General features: G+C 45.3%; 1 protein-coding gene across 1 annotated transcript in view; it reads left to right on the top strand.

Annotated features, from left to right (window-relative positions):
* Positions 1-10731: 10731 nt before the first annotated feature.
* Positions 10732-26886, top strand: part of MYO5B (myosin VB) — a 374136-nt gene continuing 357981 nt past the window's right edge. Inside the window, exon 1 of the mRNA XM_058438377.1 lies at positions 10732-11080. Coding sequence (XP_058294360.1) covers positions 11054-11080 — 27 coding nt within the window. The 5' untranslated portion in view covers positions 10732-11053. The remainder of the gene's footprint in view (positions 11081-26886) is intronic.

Raw genomic sequence — 26886 nt, forward strand, 5'->3', positions numbered from 1 at the left:
GAGAAAGCAGTTCATTCAGCCCACGTGCTACCACTTATTAGACAAGCTTTCAGCAGCAAGCAGGTCCAGAACTGGCTTGGTAAGCTTGATGAGGTTTCAGCACTCCTGCCTTTTAGGGATTCTGATCACACCTGCAAGGCAGGGTTACTTGAGGCTGCCTGTATACAAGGTTCATTCATTGCAGCATTCAGAGGCAGGAGTTCGTGATTCTAGTCAGCTTTTTACAACCAGACGTCCTCCTCCACCATCGGCTGAACACCAGGCCAAATTAGGATCCAGCCTTGGGCACCCTCCCTCATGGTGCAGGTTATAGGGCACTCCAGATTCTTGCTCTGGCGTGTTCTGGCAAGAGCGGGGAGTGTCTCTAGCCTACCCCTAAATCTTGAATACCCATCATTTAACCAGAGTGCCAACTTCTAACACGCATCCTGCAATTTCACAAGTCACCAATAAAAACTCACTTGACATTCAGTCTGTTAATTAGCCTAGACTTGGTGATTGATTGAAATGTGATAGCAGAAGGATTTGTGGTGGCTACATCTAGAGTGTGGCCTTTTGAGATGTGCCTGCTGACTGCTCTGGAATGGAGATTCTTCACAGCCTGTCACCTGGCCATCCCTAGAATTTAAGCTCAAATTAACTGAGTGGGACTGAAGTATTTCAGAGTATATAACAGACAATCTTCCCTAGTTCCCTGATCTTTGAAAGCGGTAGCTGGAAGAGCCAATCCTCTCATTTTAGTAACGAGAAGTCAGGCTCAGAGAGGAAGCGGGACCGCCCAAAGTCACCCCTTTGGTTGGCCGTGCGGCAGCTCTTGGACTGGGCATTTCTGGGAAGAACTAGGAAGATGATAGGGGCTCCCGAGACCCGCTTGAGTAGCAGAGAATTTCATAATCTCTCCCCACCTGCCTGGCTCAGAAAGTTTACCCTTCACCCCACATCACCTGGTAATAAATCAAAATGGAACCATTAAACCAAGGCCTTGCCGTGGGGCCCATGTTTCAACCTGATTCTAGGGGAGACTTCCTCTCGGTTGAAGTGAGAGGGATTGAAAAATGAGAAAAAGCAGAAACAAAACTAGCTGTTGGGAAAAGTGTCCAGAAGAGGGCGTGAGACGCTGGGTATAAAACATTCCCGCGGCCTCTGTGATCCTCGGGAAAGGGACCGGCAGCTGCTTAGGTAAGAGCGGATTGCGGTGAGAGCCAAGTGTCTGTTGGAGGACTGGAGGCTCAGAACACTTCAGTGGGGTGAGAAGGAGACTGTGCGTTCGCGGACGGTGATATTACATTTCTTCTGATCCATGTCACCTCACTTTTCTCCTCCCTCCTCTCCATCCAAGCTCCAATAGACTCATCATTACCTTCTGGGGGGAGGGGGCGCGGGGGGGGCGTGTCATTACAGTTACTTATATAGAGCCCGTGAGCCCTGGGAGTAGCCTCTAGGGGCAGGGATTTTGGAGGTTCTGGGAAAGCATAAACCACACTGTTTTGCCTCCCTCTTCTTCAAAGAGAAGAAGTCAGCCCCGCCACCCCTTTTCAGCAGTCAGGATGCCTCCTAGGAAGCAAAGCCGCTCATTCCATTTCGCATTAAAGGCGAGGTTTACGTGAAACACCCCCTAAAGGAAGCACATGACTTACAGTCGTACTGAGTTGTAAAAAACTGGTATCAAACCTTCCCGGGAAGCAAGCTTTAAGGTGCAGGTTTCCTCCCTTGAGACTATCAATCCAGCATCTGTGACAACAGCTCTAAGCTTTCTTGGGCACCATAAGCCAGGTGTAAGGAGGGCAGCCACCAGGGAACCACCAGTAATTCCCAGCAGGGATACAGCCCACCGGTGGCAAAATAGCATCCTTGACAGTGATAATCCAGGCTCTGCTTGCATTCCTTCAGGGACAGCTTGCTCACTTCTTCGTGAGATGTCTGGTCCTCTCTTGATAGTTTTTCTTATGTGAATGTTGTACTTATGCCTCATGGTTGTCCAGGATTTATTACCCTGAAACTTCCTCCCTGTGGGCCTGGCCTCTATTAATCAGCTTAATCTCTCTTTCACAAAACTGATTTTTAAGTATTTAAGAACACAATGTCCCTATCTCTCGTTGGGGGTCCCCAGTCCTCACCATTCCTCACTCCTCAGAGTCTTCTTTTCCTAAACTAAACAACTTCAATAACCTTCAATCATCCTCACATGTTAGAGCTCCACCATGGAAGAATGTTGGAGCAGAAGTCTGGGTCAGGGGGTCGGGGACTGTGCCAGGGCCTCCCCGTCCAAATAGTAACAGAAGTTACTGCTGAAGCTGCAGAGGCTGGGTGCTAACTTAAAACAGGTGAAAAAATAAGTCTGTATTGTCCCAAGAGAGACCTGGAGATGAGCACAGAATAACTGGCAAGCTAAAAGCATTTCACAGCATCAAGATGGTTAACACCATTTTAAATCCTGAATTCCTAAAGAAAGTCCTAATGTGGAGAGCTGTGGAAGTGGCTGTCCTCCACCCCAGGGGCTTTAGACTTTCTTGCTCTTTTTTTTTTTTTATTTGCCAGGGTCTTGCTCTGGTTGCCCAGGTTGGAGTGCAGTGGCATGACCACAGCTCACTGCAGCCTTGACCTTCTGGGTTCAAGCAATCCTCCCATCTCTGCCTCCTGAGTATCTGGGACTACAAGTGCATGACACCACACCTGGCTAATATATTTTTGTAGAGATGGGGTTTCCCTATGTTGCCCAGGATTATCTCAAACTCTTGGGCTCAAGTGATCCTCCATTTTGGCCTCCCAAAGCATTGGGGTTATAGGTGTGAGCCATCATGCCCAGATGACTTTCTTGCTCTTATATTCTCAAAATGAATTTTTTAAAACCTATATGTCTCCATACATTTTGGATATTTTTAAAGTTTCCATAGTTGAAAAAGATGTAATTTTGGTGTATCTAGTCACTTAAAATACTGTATTACTGTTTTAAATGAACCCAATGGACTCTGTCATAGCAATTTGATAACTTCCATTGCCCATTTTTAAAATACACAAACAAGTTATTTAAATCAATTATTTTTTGTTCCTTGAGCCTGAAACTCCATTCCACTTTTTCCACGGAATTTTATCCTACATTTTTTTTTGTGGTAGAAGTCCTTTTAATAACCACCCTATAATAATTAACCACAACAAAAATAGCTATATAAATTAATATATTTAAAAAATTTCCAGTGGTCTAAGTATTAAAATTATTTTGAATTATCACAAATAGTATTACTGCACAGCTTCAAAAATCTATTCATATTTTTGTTATAGTGCTGAGAGGAATCTTGTTTACATAAAGAAATAGATAGGAATGGAAGTTTTGTTGGAACAGCATCCTTCAATTCTTTGAATTCCTTCTGAGTTGCCAAAAATTACATAGTGATCCATCAAAGGATTATTTTTAATAACCTGTCAGCTGACCACTGGCTTAAGTCCTGCTTCAATTTTGTTGATAGCACAGAAGTGGAAACTACTTGAGCTGCAAAAGAATTTGTGGCCCCTTCTTTAGTTACTTGCTTTCTCAACACCAAATTACTAAGTGTCCTTTTGTGTGGCATCATGCTTTGGCTACCCAGGCAAACCACCATCCTACTACTCAGGAGGTCTGAGAATGTGTCTTTTGCAAAGCAAGAGAAAGGGACCTGGGAACTGAGACCTGAGAATGACCCTCACCTAATTGCAGGCCTGATTTTTTTTCAAATCAGTGTTTAGGAAGAAACACATATGAAGGTATAAGATCTGGACACTGATTCCTTTAAAACAAAATATGGGAATAACAACATGAATAGTCTTGGTGTACAGGGCCCCACAAACCCCAATTTGAAGATGGCCACTTTAGCAGGTATTTGGGGAATGAACCTGCCATGATGAGGAGAGAATTTGCTAGAATGAAGTTCTTATCAGTAAGCCAAGGATCACAGAACACTTTTGTATATGATTATATTAGTCATCTATCACTGCATAGCAAATTATCCTCAAACTTAGTGGTTTTAAACAACACATTTATTATCACACAGTTTACATGGGTCACAGAATTATATCACAGTTTCTTCTCTCTTTCTTCTTTTTTCTTTTTTTTTTTGAGACGGAGTCTCGCTCTGTCACCCAGGCTGGAGTGCAGTGGCGCAATCTCGGCTCACTGCAAGCTCCGCCTCCCGAGTTCATGCCATTCTCCTGCCTCAGCCTCTCCGAGTAGCTGGGACTACAGGCGCCCGCCACCACGCCCGGCTAATTTTTTGTATTTTTAGTAGAGACGGGGTTTCACCGTGGTCTCGATCTCCTGACCTCGTGATCCGCCCGCCTCGGCCTCCCAAAGTGCTGGGATTACAAGCGTGAGCCACCGCGCCCGGCCACAGTTTCTTTAATGTAGATGCAGCTTTATGGGATCCTCGCTTCAGGGTGGATCACATGGTTGCAATCAAAGTGTCAGCTGGGGATGTGGTCTCATCTGAAAGCTCATTGTATTACTCAGGGTTATCTAGAGGGACAGAACTAATGGAAAATATATATGAGTTTATTAAGTATTAACTCACACAATCACCAGCTCCCACAGTAGGCCATCTGCAGGCTGAGGAGCAAAGAGAGGCAGTTGGAGTTCCAAAGCTGAAGAACTTGGAGTCTGATGTTTGAGGGCAGGAAGCATCCAGCAGGGGGGAAAGATGTAGGCTGGGAGGCTAGGCCAGTCTCTGTTTTCCCATTTTCCTGCTTTTTATTCTAGCCAGGCTGGCAGCTAATTAGATTGTGCTCACCCAAATTAAGGGTGGGTCTGCCTTTCCCAGCCCACTGACTCAAATGTAAATCTCCTTTGGCAATACTCTCACAGACACACCCAGGATCAATACTTCGTATCCTTCAATCAAGTTGACACCCAGTATTAACAATCACAGTCATTTGGACAAGAATCTCCTTCCGGCCGGGCGCGGTGGCTCACGCTTGTAATCTCAGCACTTTGGGAGGCCGAGGCGGGTGGATCACGAGGTCAGGAGATCGAGACCACGGTGAAACCCCGACTCTACTAAAAATACAAAAAATTAGCCGGGCGTGGTGGCGGGCGCCTGTAGTCCCAGCTACTCGGAGAGGCTGAGGCAGGAGAATGGCGTGAACCCGAGAGGCAGAGCTTGCAGTGAGCCGAGATCGCGCCACTGCACTCCACCCTGGGCGACAGAGTGAGACTCCGTCTCAAAAAAAAAAAAAAAAAAGAATCTCCTTCCAAGCTTACTCACATAGTTGTTGGGAGAATTTGGTCCCTCAAGGGCCGTTGGACTGAAGCCTCCTTTATTTCCTTGCCATATGGGCCTTTCCACAGTAACTCTCCATCAGGGCAAGCATATGACAAGAGCCAGAGAGAGTTCCAGTAAGATGAAAGTCAAAGTCCTTTATAATTTAATGAATCTGGCATGCTATCATCTTTGCTCTATTTTATTGTTAGAACCAAATCTCTAGGTCTAGCCCACACATAAATGGAAGAGATTACACAAAAGGAGACCATTAGGAGGTGAGAAATATTGGGAGCCATTTCAGAAGCATCCCATAATCGGGCTTTAATGACTGTTGGGGAAAACAACTTCGAGCATTATTCCCATGTCTCAGGGACTACTATTTCAACCATACTTCCATTTCTTGGATACAATCTGGAAAACTCAACTCAGTACTCAAATCTATATGAGAGAGACAGTGGATTGCCAGCTGGCCGAGGGTGATGAGGACATTATGGATCTCTGGAAATGAGAGAGGACCTGCAGAAGTTCAATGACTGTGCTGGCTGCCTCACAGGATAATGAATTCTCTATCGGCAGCAGTGACTAATCAGAGCCTGGGTGGTCCCACATTTGGGAAGCTGAGCATTCTTGCACTGTGCATTAGGCTAGATGACCTCCACCCCAAAAACTGTGATTCAGGGTCAGTGAGTCCATGCCCAGGTTTTAGTTCAGGGATAAGTTTGTTTTCTCTCATCCTTTCTTCCATGCAGGTAAAGTTGTCCCCTTTTCATGTTTAGGGAGTTTATATTCCAACTGTGAATATACTTTATGGCTCCTCATCCAGATCCAGAATTCACTTTATTCATTCCCTTGCCCTGGTTTGGGGGGCCAGACCTCAGGAGAAATCCTGACATAGTTTAAGACAAGTTTTCTGGAAGAGACAGAATTTGGAGAGAAAGGAGTCTAATGGATTATGTTATTACTGAAAACATTTGAAACATTTGCTGTCCTGTTCTGGTTGCTCCTCCAGTCAGTGCCCTGCCCTGATAATTTCAGAAGCGGCCCTGCATCTTGTTTTGGCCAATGAGATGTGAGTGCATCCCTCTCAGTACTGAAATGTGAGTCAGTCCTCAAGCAGAAGCTTTAGAAGCTGGAACGGGGTTTGCTACATCTCTTTTCCTTCCACCACAACACAGGGAAGCTTCTAGGTAGGAGCCCAAAGGAAAGTCTCTAGAGCAGAGCCGCATCCAGCCCATGGTGGGTATGTAATATGAGCAAGAAAGACAGCCTTTGTTTCAGGAACTGAGGCTTTCGGGATAGAGCAGGAAAGGGAGAAGATATGAATCTGTTTGGTAAAGGAGAAGATATAAGAAAATTATTATTATTTTTGGAAACAGAGTCTCACTCTGTTGCCCAGGCTGGAGTACACGGGCACAATCTTAGCTCACTGCCACCTCTGCCTCCCGGGTTCAAGAGATTCTCCTGCCTCAGCCTCCCAAGTAGCTGGGTCTGCAGGTATGCTAATTTTTGTATTTTTAGTAGAGATGGGGTTTCACCATGTGGGCCAGGCTGGTTGTGAACTCCTGACCTCAGGTGATCTGCCTCAGCCTCCCAAAGTGCTGGGATTACAGGTATGAGCCACTGTGTCCGGCCCATAAGAAAATAATTTTAACTGTCACTGTATAGTTTATAAACTGCTTTCACAGAAGGGCCAGTGAATAAGAAGGGTTCTTCTTAGTGGAATTCCTCCTCTCTTTCTTTCGTTGCTTATGCGAATTTTTCTGTTTAGTAATCCCGTTGTTTTCTCTTTTCCACTAATTAATGAGCAGTACTTTGTTTAAGACTTGGCCCAAAACATATCTCAATTTACCTACTATTTACTGTGATCAACTTTGTGCAAGTCATGTTCTAGGATGTGCAGAGGACACAAATATGGATCAGGTGTGGTCCCTGCCCTCAAGACTCTTAGAGCCTAGTGGTGAGGAGGAGCAAGGGATATTAGTTCACATACCATACAGGGTGCAAATGAATGCCTTGGAAGTTCACTTTTTGTTATTTGTGTGAGAGAAATCCTCACCTGTCAGGAAGGAGACTAAGGCATTTCCAACAGGTATCTTCTTTTTACTTTGAGAAGCCATGGAGCACAGAGCAATGTTTCTCAAAGTGTGGGCCCTACACCACCTGGGATATGTATTAAATTTGCAGATTCGTAGGCCGGGCGTGATGGCTCATGTCTGTCATCCCAGCACTTTGGGGGCCGAGGTGGGCAGATCACCTGAGGCTGATCAATCTCTACTAAACCCCCTCTCTACTAAAAATACAAAATTAGCCAGGCGTGGTGGCGCATGCCTATAATCCCAGCTACTCAGGAGGCTGAGGCAGGAGAATTGCTTGAACCCGGGAGGTGGAGGTTGTGGTGAGCTGAGATGGCGCCACTGCACTCCAGCCTGAGCAGCAAGAGCAAAACTCCATCCAAAAAAAAAAAAAAAAAAAAAAAAGCAATTCAGACTCATTGATCATGTCTCTGACCAAATGAATTAATATCCCCTGATAGCCCCTTAATCCTGGTACACACTCAACATCCATTGACATAAAAAGCAAGGGTTAGACACTCGAGTGAGACTTTAATTGAACAGTAGCTGTCTGACCTGGAGTGTTTTTCACACCCTTCCTCCCTAAGCCTCACTTTGCCCATCTGTAAAACAGGCTTAATATTCTGAACCTCCTTTATAAGGTTGTGAGGCTTCAACAAGATCACAGAAGTAAAGCGCTTGGTATGTTTCCTGGATCAAGTAAGTTTTAAAATGTCTTTATTGTTCAAAGGAGGGAAAGACCATATCTGACTGTGGGATTAGAAATTCACAAAGCTCTGGCCAAGTGTAGGATTCAGGAATGCGATTCAGTTCAGTCAACATGAATTGAGCCTTTCATTTGTGCCAGGTGTGATGGAAGCCAGACAGTTGGAACCAGTTAGGGGTGGGGAGAAAGGATGGAAACAAATGAGTGTCAGGTTGGTCCGAGGTCCAAGTGGCATTGTTACCATTGCCTATCTGCAGGTGGAAAGGTTGATCTTGAGTAAGGTTAGAATTAGATTCGAGAATTAGCATTGTGAGCGAGAGACAAAATGGGGGCGTGGCTGAGAAGAAAGATGAGATCTCTGAAATGGAGCATAGTTTTATTCAGAAACCAGGAAGAGGACGCAGGCCTAGAAAATAATGTTGAGAAGGTTTGGTTAGAGAGGCTGAGAAAACAAGAGAAAAATAATACCCAGGGAAGAGATGGTTTAATAACGTAATGGGTTGAATCAATTCCCACCCCATGCTTCACAGTGATGAGGCAATTTCAATAGCATAGGGCTGAGTGGAAGCCAAATAAGAAGAAATTAGAACAGCAACTTTTATTTATTTATTTTTTATTTTTTAAAGATGGAGTCTTGTTCTGTCACCCAGGCTGGAGTGCAGTGGTGTGGTTTCAGCTCACTGCAACTCCACCTCCCAGGTTCAAGTAATTCTCCTGCCTCAGCCTTCCAAGTAGCTGGGATTACAGGCATGCGCCACCACGCCCAGCTAATTTTTGTATTTTCAGTAGAGACGGGGATTTCACCATGTTGGCCAGGCTGGTCTTGAACTCCTGACCTCAAGTGATCGGCCCACATTGGCCTCCCAAAATGCCGGGATTATAGGCGTGAGCCACCACACCCAGCCACAACAGCAGCTCTTAAACTTGGCTGCCATTAGAACCATCTGGGAGCTCTTCAGAATCCTTTCACCCAGGGCAACACCCCCCAGACAAGTTAAATCAATTTCTGGGAGTGGGAACCAGACATCCCACTTGTTTCAAAAGTGATTTAGATGTGCATAAAGTGTTGAGAATCAGAGAATTAAGGAGGGACTGGTTGTAAGTGGAGATAGCTAAATAAGTGAAGCTACTGCTTTAAGAAGTTTAGCAGGAGAGGAAAACACAAAAAGCCAGGAGCCAGTGGAGAGAGGAAGAGTTGCTAGTAGAGAGATGGGACCACTAATGGTGGTGGAGGAAGAGGCCAGGATCTAGACAAGACTGACGACTTTCTTATTCAAAAAGGGGAGAATCACCCGGAGGCAGAAAGAACAATGAGTACTGGCCCCACACCAGAGTTTCTGGTTCAGTAGGTCTGCAGTGGAGCCCAATAACTTGTATTTCTAACAAGTTACCAGATGATGCTGATGGTGGGCGTGGGGGGTGGGGACACACTTTAAGAGCTACAGGAATTCGGGGAAGGGAACTATGCAGAAAAACTTTTGAGGAAGAGAAAAAAATCCCTTTCTGCTCTTGCCACTGATATGAAGAGTTCCATTTTAGGTCCAATGAGAGCCGCCCAAGCTTTGGTCAATGCATTTGTCACCCTGGAAGTACTATCCTTTAGACTTTCAGAGGAGCTTTAAAAATTGGGATACCCAGGTCCCATCCTTCATTATATCAGAATTCCTTGGGTTGGGGCCTCTTCCTTGGAACGCTTAAAGCTCCCCAGGTGACTCTCATTGTGGAGGTGCCCATGGGAAGGCCTGCACAGGTGAATTACAACGGGATCTTGCGTTCCAGGTGGGATGCCTCTGAGAATCACCTTTTGGGGCTCCTCAACAACGGCCTGGGCTGGTACAGATGTATCTTCTGGTTGAGAACCACTTTTCAGGGGCAACCCCTGGGTCAGGGACAGATGTCACCTTCAAAACGGAGTGTCTCCTCTGACAGCCCCTGGTCTCCCACCACAGACTTCTGGCAGTTTTTTTTTCTTGGTTGAAATTTCTACTTTTCGCTGCAAGTGGGAGAGGAGCTGAAGTTGCTGTAGGCAGCCAAGTGCCATGGGCAGAGAGGGAACACAAATAAACGAGGTAGTGAGTGGCAGAAGGACCCGGAGTCTGCATGTAGGAGAGACGGGGGTTGGGAGAACGTGAGACTTCCCGGAAAAGCAGAAACCCTCTGAGATGAGTGGCCTGGAGTCTCCTTGGAGGCTGTGGGCAAAAGTGGCCAATATTTGTACAGAAGGAGTTACGACTCCCACCTTTCTGACAAGGATTTCCGCTCAGAGAGTTCAGTTTGAAGGAGAAGATCCTTGGTGTATGTATATCCAGGTCGCCTTAATAACGATCTACGAGTAACTGAATTTTAATCATGAAAGCGCTGAATACAGCCAGGTAAAATCGAGGGCAATGTCTGGGGCCTTCCAGCCATAGACGCTTCTCTTTTTTTCCCCCCTCTCTGGTTAGTTCCTCCCCCCTTATCTTGTCTGCACCGCGTGCGTGCCGGACTCCGCGGGGCCGGTGCGGGTGGAAGCCGAGCGCGGCAGGGCAGGTGCGGGCACCGGACGCACCTGTGCCTGCGCGCGCGCGGCGTCCAGCAGGGGGCGGCCCGCGCCGGTCCCCGAGCTCCTCTCTGAGCGCCCCGCCCCCGGCCCGGAGGCCCAGGTGGCAGCGGGGGCGCGGGAGGGCGCGTCGGGCCGGGCACCGGCAGGGCTCAGAGGCGCGGCGGCGCACGGGCCGTCCGCTCTGACGCGAGCGGGTCCTCCCTCCTCGCCGGCCCTCGCCTCCTTCCCACACCTGGGCGGGGAGCGGTGCGGCGCGGCCTCCTCCCCCGGCGCTTGCAACTCCTGTTCGGCCGCAGTTGCGCCGCCGCCGCGGGAGTAAAGGTCGCGCCGCCGGGATTTAGCCGGCCGCGGCGCCTCCGGGAAGCCGGCGGGGCAGGTCGGAGAAGACCGAGAAGATCGAGAAACTCCAGGCCAGCCCGGGAACATGGCGCCAGGCGGGCCAGCCGCGGACTGAGAGCCGCGGGGCAGCGAGGAGCCGGGGCCCAAGCCCCGCCCGGCCCGGGCCATGTCGGTGGGCGAGCTCTACAGCCAGGTGAGCGCGGCAGCGAGGGAGACGCCGCGGGGCCGGGGTGGCGCGCTCGGGGCCACCTAGCACTCAGGGTCGCCTTCTCCCTCGGCTACTGGAGGCGGGAGGTGACGGGAGACCCCCCCCGTGTCCCCCTCGTCACCGTCCTCGGAGTCGCTAACTTCGGTTGGAGGAGAAAGTTTGGCGGTTCCGGGAACGCCCGCACTGACCCGCCACCCGGCTCCTGGAGGTTCCGCAGCGCCACGCCTCAGCACCAAGCCGGGGCTGTCGCCCCCTCCCCGCCGTGCCCCTCACTTTCGTTGCCTGGGCTTGGCTCCAGCCGAGTTCCCCGAACGGCAGGGCGACCCTGCCAGCTCTGAGCGCCGTGCGCGGGACGGTCCCCCGCGGTGCGCCCGCCGCTGTCCCCTGTCCCCGCCGTGGACCCCGCCCCAGGGGCTCTGCGCCGCCGGCTCTCGAGGGCGCGCCTCCGAGGCGTCCTTTCCTCCCGCAGACCCACAACAGGGAACCCTGGACTTGGGAGAGGTGGGGGTTCTGGACTTGGTGGAGAGGTAGGACACAACCTGGCGTGAGGGCGCGGCGGCTGGATGGAGTGGGGGTAAGCAATGGGTAGAGGGGTGCGCCGTTATCTCCGGAGACCCCAGGGGAGAGTGTTGTGAATTTGCTGGGGATGGGTGTTTTGACGCGGCCCCTTTGGTACAAAGAGGGCTTCAGTGACTGCGGGGAGGGGATTGGAGTAAAGTCGAACCGGGACAGGGTGTGAGTTTCAGGATGCCTTCAAGGTCAGAAGGGATGTGCGAGGCTGGGTGCTCCGAATCGGGAACAGGTGCAGACCGGGCGGAGACGCCCGCGTTCCGCAGCAGTTGCTGTGGTTAAAGTTAGGGACAAGTCACCGCTTCCAGGGGAGCTCGAGGCAGCGCTGCAGCCGCCCGGGACCCCTAGAGTTTCAACCTGGAGTCAGTAGTGAGAGGGGCAAAGGCCTTTTCTTCACATGTGCCCCATGCCCCTTTAAGAAAACAAGTTTTGGATAGTCCAATGCCTGGTTTTCCTGTTCGTCTTCTTGGGTGGCCAAAACACGTTTAACAGTACCTGTGCACACGCCTCCATGCAGAGTTGTGTGTGCGTGTGGTGTCCACGCGCGTTGCGTGGGTGTGCGATTCCCGGGACACCCGCCCGGGCCAACAGGTCTGGGCTGGGTAGGAACAGTCACTTCCGCGTCCTTACCTGGCGATCACTCGCGGCTGTCTAGCCCATGTGGGAGCCCTTCAGCTCCGTGGGCCGGCCACCCTTCTAAGTTTGAGGAATTTTCAACTCTCCCATTCCTCCTGGAGGGGAGCAGGGCCAGGATGAGTTCACGCTCACGAAGGTGGCCGCAGAGGCTGTCATCTGGCTGGGGGTGGGGCCGCAGCAGCCTCAGATACCGCTTTCGAGCCCACCAGGGGCCACCTGTGCAGCGATCAGGGATGGGCGACGGCCTCTGGGGGAGGAGGGGAGGAGGCGGGAGCCAGGGCGTGAACTCTGTGGCAGTCCTGGCCTTGGAACGGCACCCCACCCCTCTTAGCTGTGGAGGTATTGGGAGGATCCCTAAAAGCTCAGCTTTCAGTTCTTTCCCTGAAGCCGGTTAGGTTTTCAGGAGCTGGGACTGGAGGCTGGAAGCCAGTGAGGCAGGGGAAAAATCTGAACTGGAGTGCTCAAAGAGCCGAAGCTTTGTTACATTAAAGTGCATGGAGATACAACTTGTACTCCTAAGTAAAAGGAGTGACTCAACTGAATATACCTACAATGTGTTAAAGTATTTTGTCAGGCAATATTGAATTGCTGTATTATATGAGGGGGAAAGTTTGTGGGGGAAAAATGGAGTTAAAAGATTAAAAATATAAACTTTATTTCTCAACACAGTTTCCATCAAGTTCAAGACACTTTTGTAAGTTATACCAGCCACTTAGTTCGTCCCTAAAGAACTGAGGGTCCTGGGAATTTAACCATGTCAATGCAGTCTCTTTTACATTATTAACTGGAAAAGATGCGGGTCATTTACTTCAAGATTAGGACACAAAGTCAGAAGGAGCCAAATCAGGACTGTGAGGTGGACGCCTAATAGTTTTCCATAGAAACTCTTGCAAAATTGCTCTTCTTTGAGAGGAATGAGAAGGAGCATTGTTGTGGCAGAAAAGGACTTTCTGGGGAAGTTTCCTGGATGTTTTTCTGCTAAAGCTTTGGCTTCCTCAAGACACTCGTAATAAGCAGATGTCATCATCATTTGGCCTTCTAGAAAGTCAACAAGCAAAATGGCTTGAGCATTCCCCCAAAATGTTGCTATGATCTCTGCTCTGAACCAGTCCACCTTTGCTGTGACTAGACCTCTTCCACCTCTTCGCAGTCTTTGCTTTGATTGGGCTTTGTCTTCAGGATTGTACTGGGAGAGCCACATTTCATCCCGTTACAATTCAAAGAAATGCTTCAGGGTCTTGATCCCACTTGTTTAGAATTTCCGCCGAAAGCTCTGCTGTTGTCTGCGGTTGATCTGGGTGCAGCAGTTTTGGTAGCCATCAAGTGGGAACTTTGCTCAACTGTTTTTGGTCAGAATCATGTAAGCTGAACCAGTTGAGATGTCTGTGGTGTCAGCTGTTGTTTCTACCATTGTCAGCCCTCTTCAGTTAGGGCACAAACAAGATACATTTTTTTTTTTTTTTTCTCTCAAATGGATGTGGATGGTCTGCTGGTACAGGCTTCATCTTCAACATCGCTTCGTCCCTTCTTCAAATGAGTTATCCACTTAAAAACTGATTTCTTTGGGGGCGTTGTCCCCATAAACTTTTCATAAAGTAATGATTTCACAATTCTTCTCTCCGTGCTTCATCATAAATTTGATGTTTGGTCTTGCTTCAATTTTAGTAGAATTCATGTTGCCTTGATAGGGGCTTCTTTTCAAACTGATGACTTACCTTTCTTAGTGCCTCAAACTAGACCCTGTTCTAGATCCCATTCATACTTGTTATAACAAATATAAAACTATGAGTTTGTTTTGGTGCAGAAAACTCTGAAATCCATGTGAATTTTTTTCATGATATGCATTTTCCATGACCTTGAATAGTGCTCATATGAGGCTAATGGACAATTGAATAAACCCTTAATCTTCGGAGTACTAGTTTTGAAGAACAAGAATTAATATTGGATTGCTTTTAAAGACAACACTTGTAGGAGAAAACAATTTGATTTTTAGTTAGAAATGAATACATTGCATGTTAATCCTTAGGAATGATGAAGTAGTGGGAGTCTGAACTTGGGTTTCAGTGTACTTTTTCTCAGGTTATGGAGATGTATAAAACTGGTGTCACTAGAGGAAGGTCTTGGATATAAGACACTTAAAAAGTAGCTTCATTGGTGTGAGGGGTTGGCATAATTAATCCCAAACAAAAATTAGAATTCTTCCCTAAGGGCTGCTGAGCTGCACCTTGCTCTGTTAATGGGTTTCCAGTTCTTAATCATTTAGGGTCTTGATTCTGAAATTAAGGAGATTTTCTGGGACCCAAGACAGTAGCTTCTAGATTTATGTTTTGAGCATCTGTTATTCTTCCTGGCAATTAACACACTTGTGCTTTACTATGAGAAGCAGTTGTGTAGTTGCCTAACCATGGTCTCCCCACTTGCCAAGCTGGCTTCTCAGTGTGCATGTGAATCATAAGTTACACAGGGAAGTCGTGCCTGCTACTCAGATTCACTTTGTTTCTTAGAGATTATTCATTTTATTGTATTATCAAAATAGCCAATGTTCCCTTTTATTTTTAACTTGCGAGTGGGCTTTCCTAATGTGATGAACACTGGAGCCAGACACACACATCAGTGTATTATGTGTGATGGAAATAATTACCCATTATGCTAACAGCATTTATACATTTTTGGGAATCGAAAATTTAAAGCCCTTTGATTATACCTGTTGCTTTTGTGACAGTTAGAAGATGTTATTATTGGAATATGAAACATTTAAATATATATTAGCTTGTATTAAATAGCATTCAGTAAGAACCTAGTGTATTTCTAGTTATCTAAGAAAAGACTTTCTTTTTCCCCCCATCCAATTAAATGTGCTCTTGCTCTTCTTGATCTGTTCCCTTCAACTGGCAGTTTATATGTTACATGTTTTTTTTTGGTAGGTTGGGGGCCAAAGGGCACTTCTCTATGAACAGAGACACTCCTGTTCTCAGAAGACCCAACACCTCACCTTTGAGAAATTGTTTTCTTTGTAGTGAGGTTTTTCTGGATGGAGAAAGAGTACCGGTCAGTGCCAGACACTTTCAGGGTGATGTCAAAGTGAGTCAGTCTCATTCACTCTCACATCAGCTCTAAAGGTGGAGCTGATGATGGTCTCTGTTGTCACAGTGGCATGCATGTGGTCAGTGTGAGTGCTTGGCTTCCAACCCACTGGAAAAGACAATGTGGGCTTTGCTTTGCACAGATCCAGAAAGAAGCCCACACATGTGCAAGCATGGTGAATACCATTTCATTATGATGATTGCAGATAGTAGTCTGATTTTAAAGCATAAAATGTAACCTCTCCTTCTCAGGCTGAATACTACAACTCTTGTCTATAGAAGAGTTATTTGGGACAAAAAATTTAAATACTGCTATTTCAAATACCTGGATTTTCAATATGCTACTTTGATTCTAGCCAGCAGAGTGAATGAGAAATCGTCAAATTGAAACTGGTGCCTTGAAACCAGTGCCTTCAAATAACCTTTTTTTCCTGCTTGGCTTCTAATTGATAGGTGGTGTCTGAGCAGTGGGTTTTTGAGTGCTGCTGGGAGGTTACTTTACTGGCAGACACACCATGTGTATGGCAGCTTTGCACCCAGGAGCCTTTACTAAGGGCGCTTATTTGGGACCAATCATTTCAAAAATAGATCTGTGCTTTTGGACAGGTGTCCTTTAACTGTCCTTTACCTATACCTCAGGTAATGTAAGTTTCTCCCAAGTGTCAGTCTGAAGGCAGCAAGAGCCACCTGTTTCCTCTGTACCCAGTCACCCCTGCTGGAGGGGCTGATGATTTGTTCTTTTGCTGGTAGCTCTGAGTGATGTTCTTTTTTCCAAAAAGTGCTGACAGTGTTAAATACATGAGGACTTGAAGAGTGTCAGCAGATGCTGTTAGTGCTCCTCTTGTTTCCCCCTTACTCCCTTCCCTGCATACTGCCTTGGTGTTAGCTCACTCCCAATAGCCAGCACCCATCTCTTTGTCAAAGCTCCTGAAGCTGTTTTGCCTGTGTGCATAGGGAGCCTGGGAATTGACACTCTGCAAGAGGGAACAGTCCTTAACCAATGGCACTGTAATGACATTAGTTTCCTGTCTCGTCACCTCTAACAGCTCGAACACCTCTAACACCTCGAACAGCTCTAAAGTATGGCCCATACTGTTTTCAGTTTCTTTGTACAGTTGAGCTAAAGTTACCATGCTTGGGACTTTCCTTAATATCACATGCTTGCTTGATTTCCTTCCCTCTCTTGTCCACCTTCTCTACTCCCCTACCAGTCTTTTCCTGAAAACACTGCCTTACAAGTCTCTTGAGCAGGAATCCTTGTCTCAGGATCAGATTCTAGGAGCCCAAGTTAACCCATAACTCATGGTGGCTTAGCTTAGTGGATGTTGAGAATCTCAAGGGCTTTGGCCCCTCTAGGGTCCCAGGAAAGGCTGAAGAGAAGCATGGAGGTTGTGTGTCATGCTGTCACTTTCCTTCTGAGCCTCATTCTCTGTCTTGCATGTGTTTTTTTTCTTCTCTCATCCCTAGTTCCAATTCCGTTGATCCTCTACTCCCCATTTTCAGATGGGCCTATAAGCCCAGTGGATCCTGCTTGACCCTATTGGCGATCATCAGAATTTTGAAGTTTCTACTTGTGACTTGTGGATGTGGCATATTCCAATGGCCTGTAACCTGTACTTATTGAGCAGGCTCTTGCCCTGCCCTCCTTTGTTGGTACGTGTGGGTTTTTTTTTTTTTTTTTTGACCGAGTCTCACTGTGTCACCAGGCTAGAGTGCAGTGGAACGATCTCAACTCACTGCAACCTCCGCCTCCTGGGTTCAAGTGATTCTCCTGCCTCAGCCTCCTGAGTAACTGGGACTACAGGTGTGTGCCACCATGCCCGGCTACTTTTTGTACTTTTAATAGAGACGAGGTTTTACCATGTTGGCCAGGATGGTCTCGATCTCTTGACCTCATGATCTACCCGCCTCAGCCTTCTTGATAGTTTTTATGTGATGCCTTATCTACATAGGCTGAGATTCTGGAGAACAGAGGCCATGCCAGACATTTTTAGGAGCCTTCAGTGTGTTTGGTGATAAAAGCTAAATACACAAAGTACACTAACAATACAGGATTATCTGTGTGTCATTAGAGGAGTGCACATAGTCCTCTACAAGTTACAGGCATTTTGTAGAAGTTACAGGCACTTTGCAGAAGTGTTGGTCTGGTGGCCTACAGTACTGGGGGAAAGACTTCCTTTAAGGTATAGTGGGACATGACTGGGGCCTAAAGAATGAATAGGATTTGAAATGCATGAGGAGGCTGTAAAGAAGGATGCTCTCTCAGGAGGAGACAGGGGAGAGTGAGTTTAAGCATAGGGACAGGTATGAGCTAGATGTATGTGGGGATAATCATAGCATTATTTTTAACTATTTTGAAATATAGACTTACAGAAACATTGTAAAAATGGTGCAGTTTCTATATTTTTCCAGATTGCTCTAGTGTTAACATGTCATATAACCATAGTGCAATTGTTGAAACCAGGAAATTAACATTTCTGTAATACTACTAACTGGTCTATAGAGCTCACCGGAATTTTACCACCCTTTTCACTAATGTTCTTTTTCTGGGCCAGGATCCTGTCTAGGATTCCACATTGCCTTTAGGGTTGTAGCTCCCTGCCCCCATCTGGTGACAGTTGCTCAGTTTTTTGTCTTTCATGACCTTGACACTTGAAGAGCATTGGTCAAGCCAGGCACAGTCACTCACACCTGTAATCCTAGCACCTTGGGAGGCCAAGATGGGAGGATCCCTTAAACCCAGGAGTTCGAGACCAGCCTGGACAACATAGCAAGACCTCGTCTCTACAAAAAATAGAAAAAATTAGCTGGGTGTGATGGCATGCACCTGTGTCCTAGCTACTCTGGAGGCCAAGGTGGGAGGATTGCTTGAGCCTGGGAATTGAGGTTGCAGTGAGCTGTGATTGTGCCGCTGCACTCCAGGCTGGGTGACAGAGTGAGACCCTGTCCCCCCAGCCCCCCAAAAAAGCATTTCTCAATAATTTTATAGAATGATTTTGGGTTTGTCAGACTGTCTTATGCTTACGTGGAGGTTGTGAATTTTGGGCAAGAACACATCAGAAATGCTGTGCCTTTCTCACTGCATCACCTCAGGAGACAGTGATATCAATGTATCTTGTTACTGATGGATCACTTTGATCCCTTGGTTAAGCTGATGCCTGTCAGTTTCCTTTTATTGAAGAATGGAATTTAGAAATGAAGATCTGGATGCTAGGTGTACTCATTACTACTTTTTGTAGTTACGTAGAAATTACAGAGACTAGAACTCAATAAATGCTTTATTAAGGGCAAGGGAAGTAGAAGAGTCAACTATGAACTTGAAATGTCCACCTTGAGTGTGGACAGAAGTCAGGTTGGAGCAGGGATAATTCTTGATTTTTGACATGTTGGGTTTGGGATGAAAATGGTTTGTCTAAGTGAAAGCATTTATATACATTTGGAGATTTACCAAACAGCTTAGAGGAGAAATGTCAGGATCTGGGGTTCTTGCAGATGATGCCTGGGATTTGCTTTTCTTTAATGAAGAAATGCAGTTGTCTGATAGCATGGTGTTAATAAGGGTAAGATCAGGAGCTTGGTATGGGCATTTCCAAGGCCTTTGTGACTATGATGTTGACATGGACACCCTGGATATTGTGGCGCTCTCAGCTCCGACACATTGGAACAGATACTGTCTAAGCCTTGATTTCTTTATCTGAAGAATTGGGGTGGTACCTGCACCATGGGAAGGTTACTGGAGGCTTATGATCCTAATCCATGTGAAGTGCTTGTTTAACATAGTGTTGGCAACTGTTCATCAGTTTGCTTCTCCCTCCAGTCACCATGCTGGGTGGCAGTCAGCATTATGTGGCTAGCATGATTTTTCCCCTAACCCTTCCCTGCTGTCCTGCAGGGGTCTTGATCACAAGGAGACTTGGTGAAAGAGGAAGTAGGATTGCTACAAACATGAACTATGAGAGCGGTAGACAAGGCATCGTACTCTCCACCATCCCTGGGGAAGGAGCAAGAGCAGTCCGAAAGAAGTTTTAAGTTTAACCTGTGCTTTCTGGTCTCTTATTATAGCTTTAAAGGAAAATTAGAAAGTATTTTTCACAATGCTTCTCTTTTCCCTCTGTGAATACAAATGATTATTGAAACAATCCATACAATGCAGGAAAGACAAAAGCTCTTAGTCTCATTCCCAGAAACAGCTACTCTTGACCACTTAGGCATGTTCTCTGGACCTCCGTTGTCCAACAGGGTAACTGCATGTGGCTGCTGAGCACTTGTGATGAGGCTGGCCCAGCTAGGGATGAGCTGGAAGCATGCAGTACTGTGCACACTGGGTTTCCAAGACTTAGAAAAATGTATGCAAAATATCCTTCATACTTCTTATATTGGTTATGTGTTGAAGTGATTGTTATTTGTATATTGGCTAAAATATTCTGTTCAACTCACCTTTTATATGTGATTATTAGAAAATTTAAAGTACCACAGGTGGCTCAGAGTTGTAGTTTGCATTCTGTTTCTCTTGGGCAGTGCTGCTTTAGACTTATGCACAATATGTACTCAAAACAAATGGGATCGTGCCATGTCTATTACTCTAAATCTTAATCTATGGCTATCTTTTCCTGTAGCCTACAAAGGCAATTTTGCCATTTTTAATGGCTGCACAAGGCAGCATATGGATGTACTGTAATTTTTTCTTAAAAATATACATTTTTTAAATTGCCAAGATCTGATGCCATATATTGTAATGTGTTTAACCATTCCCATGCTGCTGAGCATTTAGGTTGGTTCCAATTATTTTCCATTTGTTCTTTGTTGACAGTAATAATTGCAGAAATTTATGGGGTTCAAGTGATTTTTTTTTAATACACATATACAATGCATCATGATTAAATCAGGGCAATTAGGTTATCCACCGCCTCAAACATTTATCATTTCTTTGCATTAGAAACATTCAAGATCCTATCTTCTAGCTTTTTTGAACATACCAATAAATTGTTAATCTTTTGATACTGTGAAAGATTGTTCTTGTAACCTCATTTATTTTCTCAGAATAAATTCCTAAAGGTGGAATTGCTGGCATGCACATTTACAGTCTTCATTGATATGGCCAAATAGCCACCGGAAGAGAACCAGTCTGTTTCTTCACCACTCTAAGTTCAGGTCATTGTTCTTTCTCTCTTTCTTTCTTTTTTTTTTTTTTTTTTTAATTCTTATTCATACTAAATATTTTACACGTTTTAAAGTTGACTTTCATTGGAGGGTTGAGCCTCTGTTCATATGCTATTAACTGGCATTATTTCTAACTGTTTTTGCTCATTTAAATGACTACTCTATATTTTTATTTTTATTTTTTTGAGACAGGGTCTTGTTCTGTCACCCAGGCTGGAGTGTGTGTGGTGGTGCAATCATGGCTCACTACAGCCTCAATCTCCTAGGCTCAAGCAGTCCTCCCACCTCAGCCTCCCAAGTAGCTGGGAACAGGCATGCGACACCATGCCCAGCTAACTTAAAAAAATAATAATTTTTGTGTGTGTGTGTGTGTGTAGAGATAGGGTCTCACCATGTTGCTCATGCTGGTCTTGAAGTGATCCTCCCACCTCAGCCTCCCAAAGTGCTGGGATTATAGGCATGAGTCACAGCACCCAGTCCACTCTATATTTTGAGACAGGAAAACATGGAAACCAGAATATTCAGGATACAATATATACATTTAAAGAATAAAGCACCTTGGCATGTATTTTCCCCTTCATTTGTTCTGAGCTTATGTATTTCGAACCCTGTAGTTGAAAAACTACTGGTTTTGGAGCGCTTTTGTGCCAAGTCACTTCTCAGCACTAGTGTTAGCTCATTTAACAATAACACAGGCTTATGTGACTTTCCCAAAGCTGACTGGCTTGAGGGCCCAGCTTCTGACCACTGTGTTCTACTGCCTTCCATGAGGTTATCTGTCCATTTATGGTGAGTCAGGACATCATTTGGATATAAGGGGCCCTAATATAGAGAGTCCTTTCTACCTAGCACTGCCTTGCAACTCTCCCTGCCCCAGCAACAGGAAACTCACCAAGATCAGAGAAGGATCGAGTTCATGTGCAGAAAGAACAGCAGGTGGTCTGATCCTGCTTGTATTCTTTTGCCACTGCCACCACCACCACACCCAGCCCCATGTGCATCCTGGTGCTTCTTAAAACTCTGTCCCAAATGTAGGCAGAACCCCTGCTTTTGGCTTTCCTTAGACTGTGTGGTCCCAAACGAGATCCACATCTTCAAAAAGGCGAAGTGTAACAAAGTACACAAAGTCTTAGTCCATTTTTTGTTGCTGCAACAGAATACCCGAGACTAGGTAATTTATTTTAAAAAGGTTTATTTAGCTCACAGTTCTGTAGGCTGGGAAGTTCAAGGGCATTGCCCTGGCTTCTGGCAAGGGCTGTCCTGATGTCATAACATGGTGGAGAATGTCAAAGCAGAAGCAGACATGTGCAAAAAGACAAAATCTGAGGGGCATCCTGTCTTTATAACAACTCACTGTCGCAGGAATGAATCCATTCCCAGGAGAACGAATTCAGTCTCACTATAGCAAGAACACACTACTGTGAGAACAGCACCATACCATTCATGAGGGATCTGCCCCTATAACCCAAACACATCCCACTAGGCCCCTCCTCCCACTGCCACCACATTGGGGATCAAATTTCAACATGAGCTTTGAGGACAAATGAATCACATCTAAACCACAGCATACCTGAAATTCAAGGAGCTTGAAATTGGGTATTTCTGATCTAAAACTAACCATCCTTTCATTCTCAGGGCCTTGGTCCACTTTTCCTGGCTCCCTCTCCCCCTTAACATCCTCCAATGAAAAGCTGCCTCCTTCCTACCGTGCTTGACATTTTAATAGGCATTTTGCTTTCTTTCTGGGCCATGACCTGACACTCCTGGAAGCCTTTCTGCATCTTCTTGTTTAGTCAAAGATCTTTGCCTTTTATGGGTGTGCCCTGCCCTCTGGAAATTGGTGTCTGATGGAAGATGAGCTTGCCTTCCTCACTCAGGTTGTCCGCTCTGGCCATCTTGGACAGATCCCTTCATGATCTGAGGAGAGTGCCTTATAGAGGTATATCCAGGACCCAGTTCATTCCCTGTTACCGTGTTAAGTGCTTATCAGGGGGTTTGCTAAAGCACTTCAGAAACATCCTCCAATTGAGCATTTTAAGTTTGACCCAGGAGGAAGTCCTGGAGTTTTTCAGGCCCAGGCATAGATGGGCTCCGCTGATCTCACTAATTTGCCTGTGAGAATGAGCAAGCTTATACATATGGGCTCACATTAATGGCTCATAATGCTCCTCTTAAAACTTACCGGTATAAATCATCACCCTCCCTTGAATAATCCTAATAGTGACACAGACTCTGCAGCTTTTGTCTCCTTTGCTGAAGTTTGGGGAGGAATGGAGAGGCCCATCCTGAAAAGTTAATGACTTTCCCAGACAGCTTTTGCCATTATAAAACTCAAACATGCTGTAACACGAAATCCTAAGAGGAAGGAGAACATCCAGATGCCTTCTGTGTGGAATTAAAAGACTTCTGTCTTCAGGACTAAGCTCAGGTCCCTTGCTTTGGAGACCAGCCTCCATGATTAAAAAATACCAGGCAATAAAATGCCATTTTTATTCATACTGTGACCTGGATATTGTGTATCTTGGAAGGTGAAAGGGTGAAATATTTGGACCAGTAAGTTGTCCTATATTTCACTATCTACTTCATGTGCCCTGGCCATTCGCTTTAGACTGTTGTTCAGTTTCCTTTGCTAGCTGTTCACCCAGACCCTAGCACAGCCCACCAATCATATGATACACTCTTAGAACATATTACTTCATTTCCTATGCGGCCCAGCTTAGGTGTCATCATTTAATGTGCTTTAGAGAGGAATACATACAGAATAATACCATTCTTAGAATTTCTGAAACAAAATGAATAGTATTGAAGGATATATATATATATATATATATATATATATATATATATATATATGATAAAATTGAGGAAAAACCAGGGAATGAAGGAAAAGAAAACAGTCTAGAATAATTATTTGGGAGGTGGAAGTGGCAGGGGAGCAGCATGGGAAACTGTACTATTAACAGTCTAATTTGGGTAGTGAGTTCACAGGTATTCATTTTATTACTACGCATCATCAATTATCCAAAAAAGGTGGTTCTGCTGAAAATAGTATGAGTTATAATGCAAAATTAAAAGATACAATGCCAAATCAAACGCTTTGAGGTCATAGGTAGTTTTAGATTCACCGTTTCACTACTCTTTGTTTTGGGTATGCAATTGGTAGTTGAGGTTGAGTGTGTATATTTGCAAAATTGCTGTCATTGAAGTTGTAGGTAGAATCTTAGCCTCACATCCCTCACAGTTCCCAGGGTAGGGTTTTGCATACTGTAGGAACTCAACAAATATCATTGAATTGGTTTAAAGTTCACCTACAATCCCCCAACCCCCCACACCCTGGTTCTAGGCATGGCTCTTTGAGGAAAGTCCTCTCCTCACCAAGGAGCCACCTTCCTTGACCATAACATTACCTTCTGTGATTTTGGAAAGGCTTTTGGCTTGGCATAACCAGTAGAAAGCCCGTCTGTTTCCTCTGGCACTTGCCTAAGTCTATGGAATGTGGAGCCCCTGTCAGGAGATAATTAAATGTTTTTCTTTTTTGTGACAGTGCTCAAAGGTTTAGCACAAGGTGTGAATGTGGAATATCAGCAAAGTAACATTCATGGATGTGAGAGTGAATTTAACTGCCTTGTGTTTGACTATCCTAATTTTATACATTATTTTGGTCATATATGTTTGCCCTTACCTTCTCAAGGTTATCATTTGTTAAGAGCACAGTCTCCTATTTTTCCCCCAATTAACTCAAAAGGTTTTATTAACAATCTTTCTCCACCAAGCTGGCCAAAGGAAGAAAACAAACATCCCCAAAACCAGTCTTATGAAGACCCATGGGAATTTGCATGATGAGGTGGGGGCATGTATGGATATCCACCTGTCCTGTTAGATCTAGCAAAGCTGGTGGCTTTCAGAACAGAAAACAGTGAATCCAAGAAGAAAAACTAGATCGAGTTGTTTTCTTCTCTCACCCAGAAAAGATAACAGTACTCATAGTTTTTGCCTGAAGGTTCAGACCATCTTTCATATTCATCACGTAGGCAACAAAGGTTTGGAGCACTGTCTCACCACTGGGATGTGTTACAGCCAGCACATGAGGCTGAGAGAAAGAGCCCACCCTGGCAAAAGTAGGCTTTTGACCTTGAGTTCTTCTAATCCAATGGTTCATTTGTCGTATGAATAAGCATTAAGGAGGTATTAGTACGTTAAAGGGAGATGAATTGCCTTATCTCATCCCATCATCAGATTTAATCACATTTTCAATTTGCCTGAATTCCCTAATGAGGGACAATATTTATTTGTAAAGTTAGGAAAATGAATGTCTCCTCAGCCAGAAACTAGTGTTTCTTTGCTATCAAGCTGCTTGCCCTTTTAATTGCCATTTTACTATGTGTATATGTGTGACTGTGAAACAAGCTGCAGGCACCAAAATGATGGCAATGCCCATAAAATGTGATGGATTTTTATGACCAGCATGCTAGATCCTGCACCATCTGAATGCGTTCTGTTTCCTTTGGTATGGCCACTTGGGCAGAGGGGTGCAGATGCTGTAGCTCATCAATACCTCTTATGAAACTGGCTTCAAACCTGATGGCGTGTGCTTTTGAGTCCTCCCTATGGTGACAATATCTTTGTCTGGAAGATAGGCTTTCTGTTCTAGAAATAGTTAAGTTATTCACACAACTAAGCTGGTTGAGTAAGGTGAGGACTCACTGACTTATCTTGCTATTGTCGACTGCGTGTGGCTTCCAGGTATGGATGTCAATTTTGTGAGGCCTCTTACTAGCCATCATCATCTGGAGTTACAGTTAGGCTTTGAATGTTCCCAGTGATCCATAAATGTAGAGCCTTCCAAATTGTCAGGAAAATACTCATTTGGATGTAGCAGTTCTGGTCTGTTTGGTTAATAATTTAAAGACAGAATTTTATAGTTATGCTGATTTATAGTTCCACTCAAATTATATGTATGTTAGTATAATTAACTTAGTGAATGAACTTATAATTACTTCAATTTTATGGCAAGTATAATAGCATTAAAAATATCTATTGATTTAAAAATCACATGGAAAGCCCATTTCACCTAATTTCCTAAAATGCACTTTTGAAAGTGGATGGCGAATACTCTTTTTACTCCCTTCCCCCTGCTGTGTCAGGCAGGATGACAGGTGCTGAACGTAAGTGAATGAAAGATAAGGAGGTGGAGCAGCATTATCCATGATCGTCCAAAGCAGGGAGCAGCCTTTTGACTATTCCAAGGAATGGTCCATGGAAGGATGAATGGATGCATGAGATGTGGTCTGTCAAACAGTGGGATATATTCAGCCTTAAAAAAACAATGAAATTCTGACATCTGCTACAACAAGGATGAACCTTGAGGGCATTTGGCTAAGTGAAATAAGCCAGTGACCCAAAGATAAGTGTGGGTTTCCACTTATATGAGGTATCTAGAATGGTGAAATTCATAGAGACAGAAAGTAGAGTGATAGCAGGGTTTTTAATGGACACAGAATTTCAATCTTTCAAGATTAAAACAAAGCTTTGGAGATGGATGGTTGCGAGGGTTATACAACAATGTGAATGTACTTGATGCCACTGAACTGTACATTTAAAAAAATGATGACAATGCTAAATTTGTGTATCTTACCACAATTTAAAAACTAAACTCGGGGAGCAGGTGGGTGGGAAGGAGGACTGGAAAACAGAGGTTAGGTGTTTAGATGGGGGATTGGCCTGGGTTTTGAGTCCTGGTTCCTCAGCTTTCTAGCTGTGTAATCTTGGGCATAACCTCTAGACTTCAGTTATCTGTAAATCAGGAGCAAGAGTCTAGGACACCTCTCAGGCTTGTTGATGAAATGAGGTAACATGTGAACTGTATTAGTTGCTGATAGCCACATCACTAGGAGAAGGTCAAGGCCACAGCCCACTGCAGGGCAGTGTGGTGGGCGTCAGAGTGGCTGGGAAGGGAGCTCTGTCTGCTGAATCACTGGCTCCAGCTCCTCAGGTTCTGAGTGGCCAGCCTTGGATCGAGTCCTTTCACCTAACAAAGCACCAGCATTGATGAGGAACCTCGAGGTTACAACATGCTTTTCCTTTTCAGGTGTGGAGAAGGCCCTTAGGAGTCTTAAGATCCTGGTTTTGAGGACCAGATCTGTCAGATCTTCAGCCCTAGAGGTCCGGACCTAAGTGTTCCATAGCTTATGGTTATGGACCTTCCTGCATTTTGTGTTGAGAAGAGCATCCCGCATTGATACCACCAACAGGATGCTTGTATCTATCTTTGTCCCTCCTAGCACTTGGTATTCTTGGCTATTTTGGGTCCAAGGGCACTGCAAGGCATAGGCTTCATTCTGA

Source organism: Hylobates moloch, unplaced genomic scaffold, assembly GCF_009828535.3.
Source record: "Hylobates moloch isolate HMO894 unplaced genomic scaffold, HMol_V3 SCAFFOLD_5, whole genome shotgun sequence".
NCBI lineage: Eukaryota > Metazoa > Chordata > Mammalia > Primates > Hylobatidae > Hylobates > Hylobates moloch.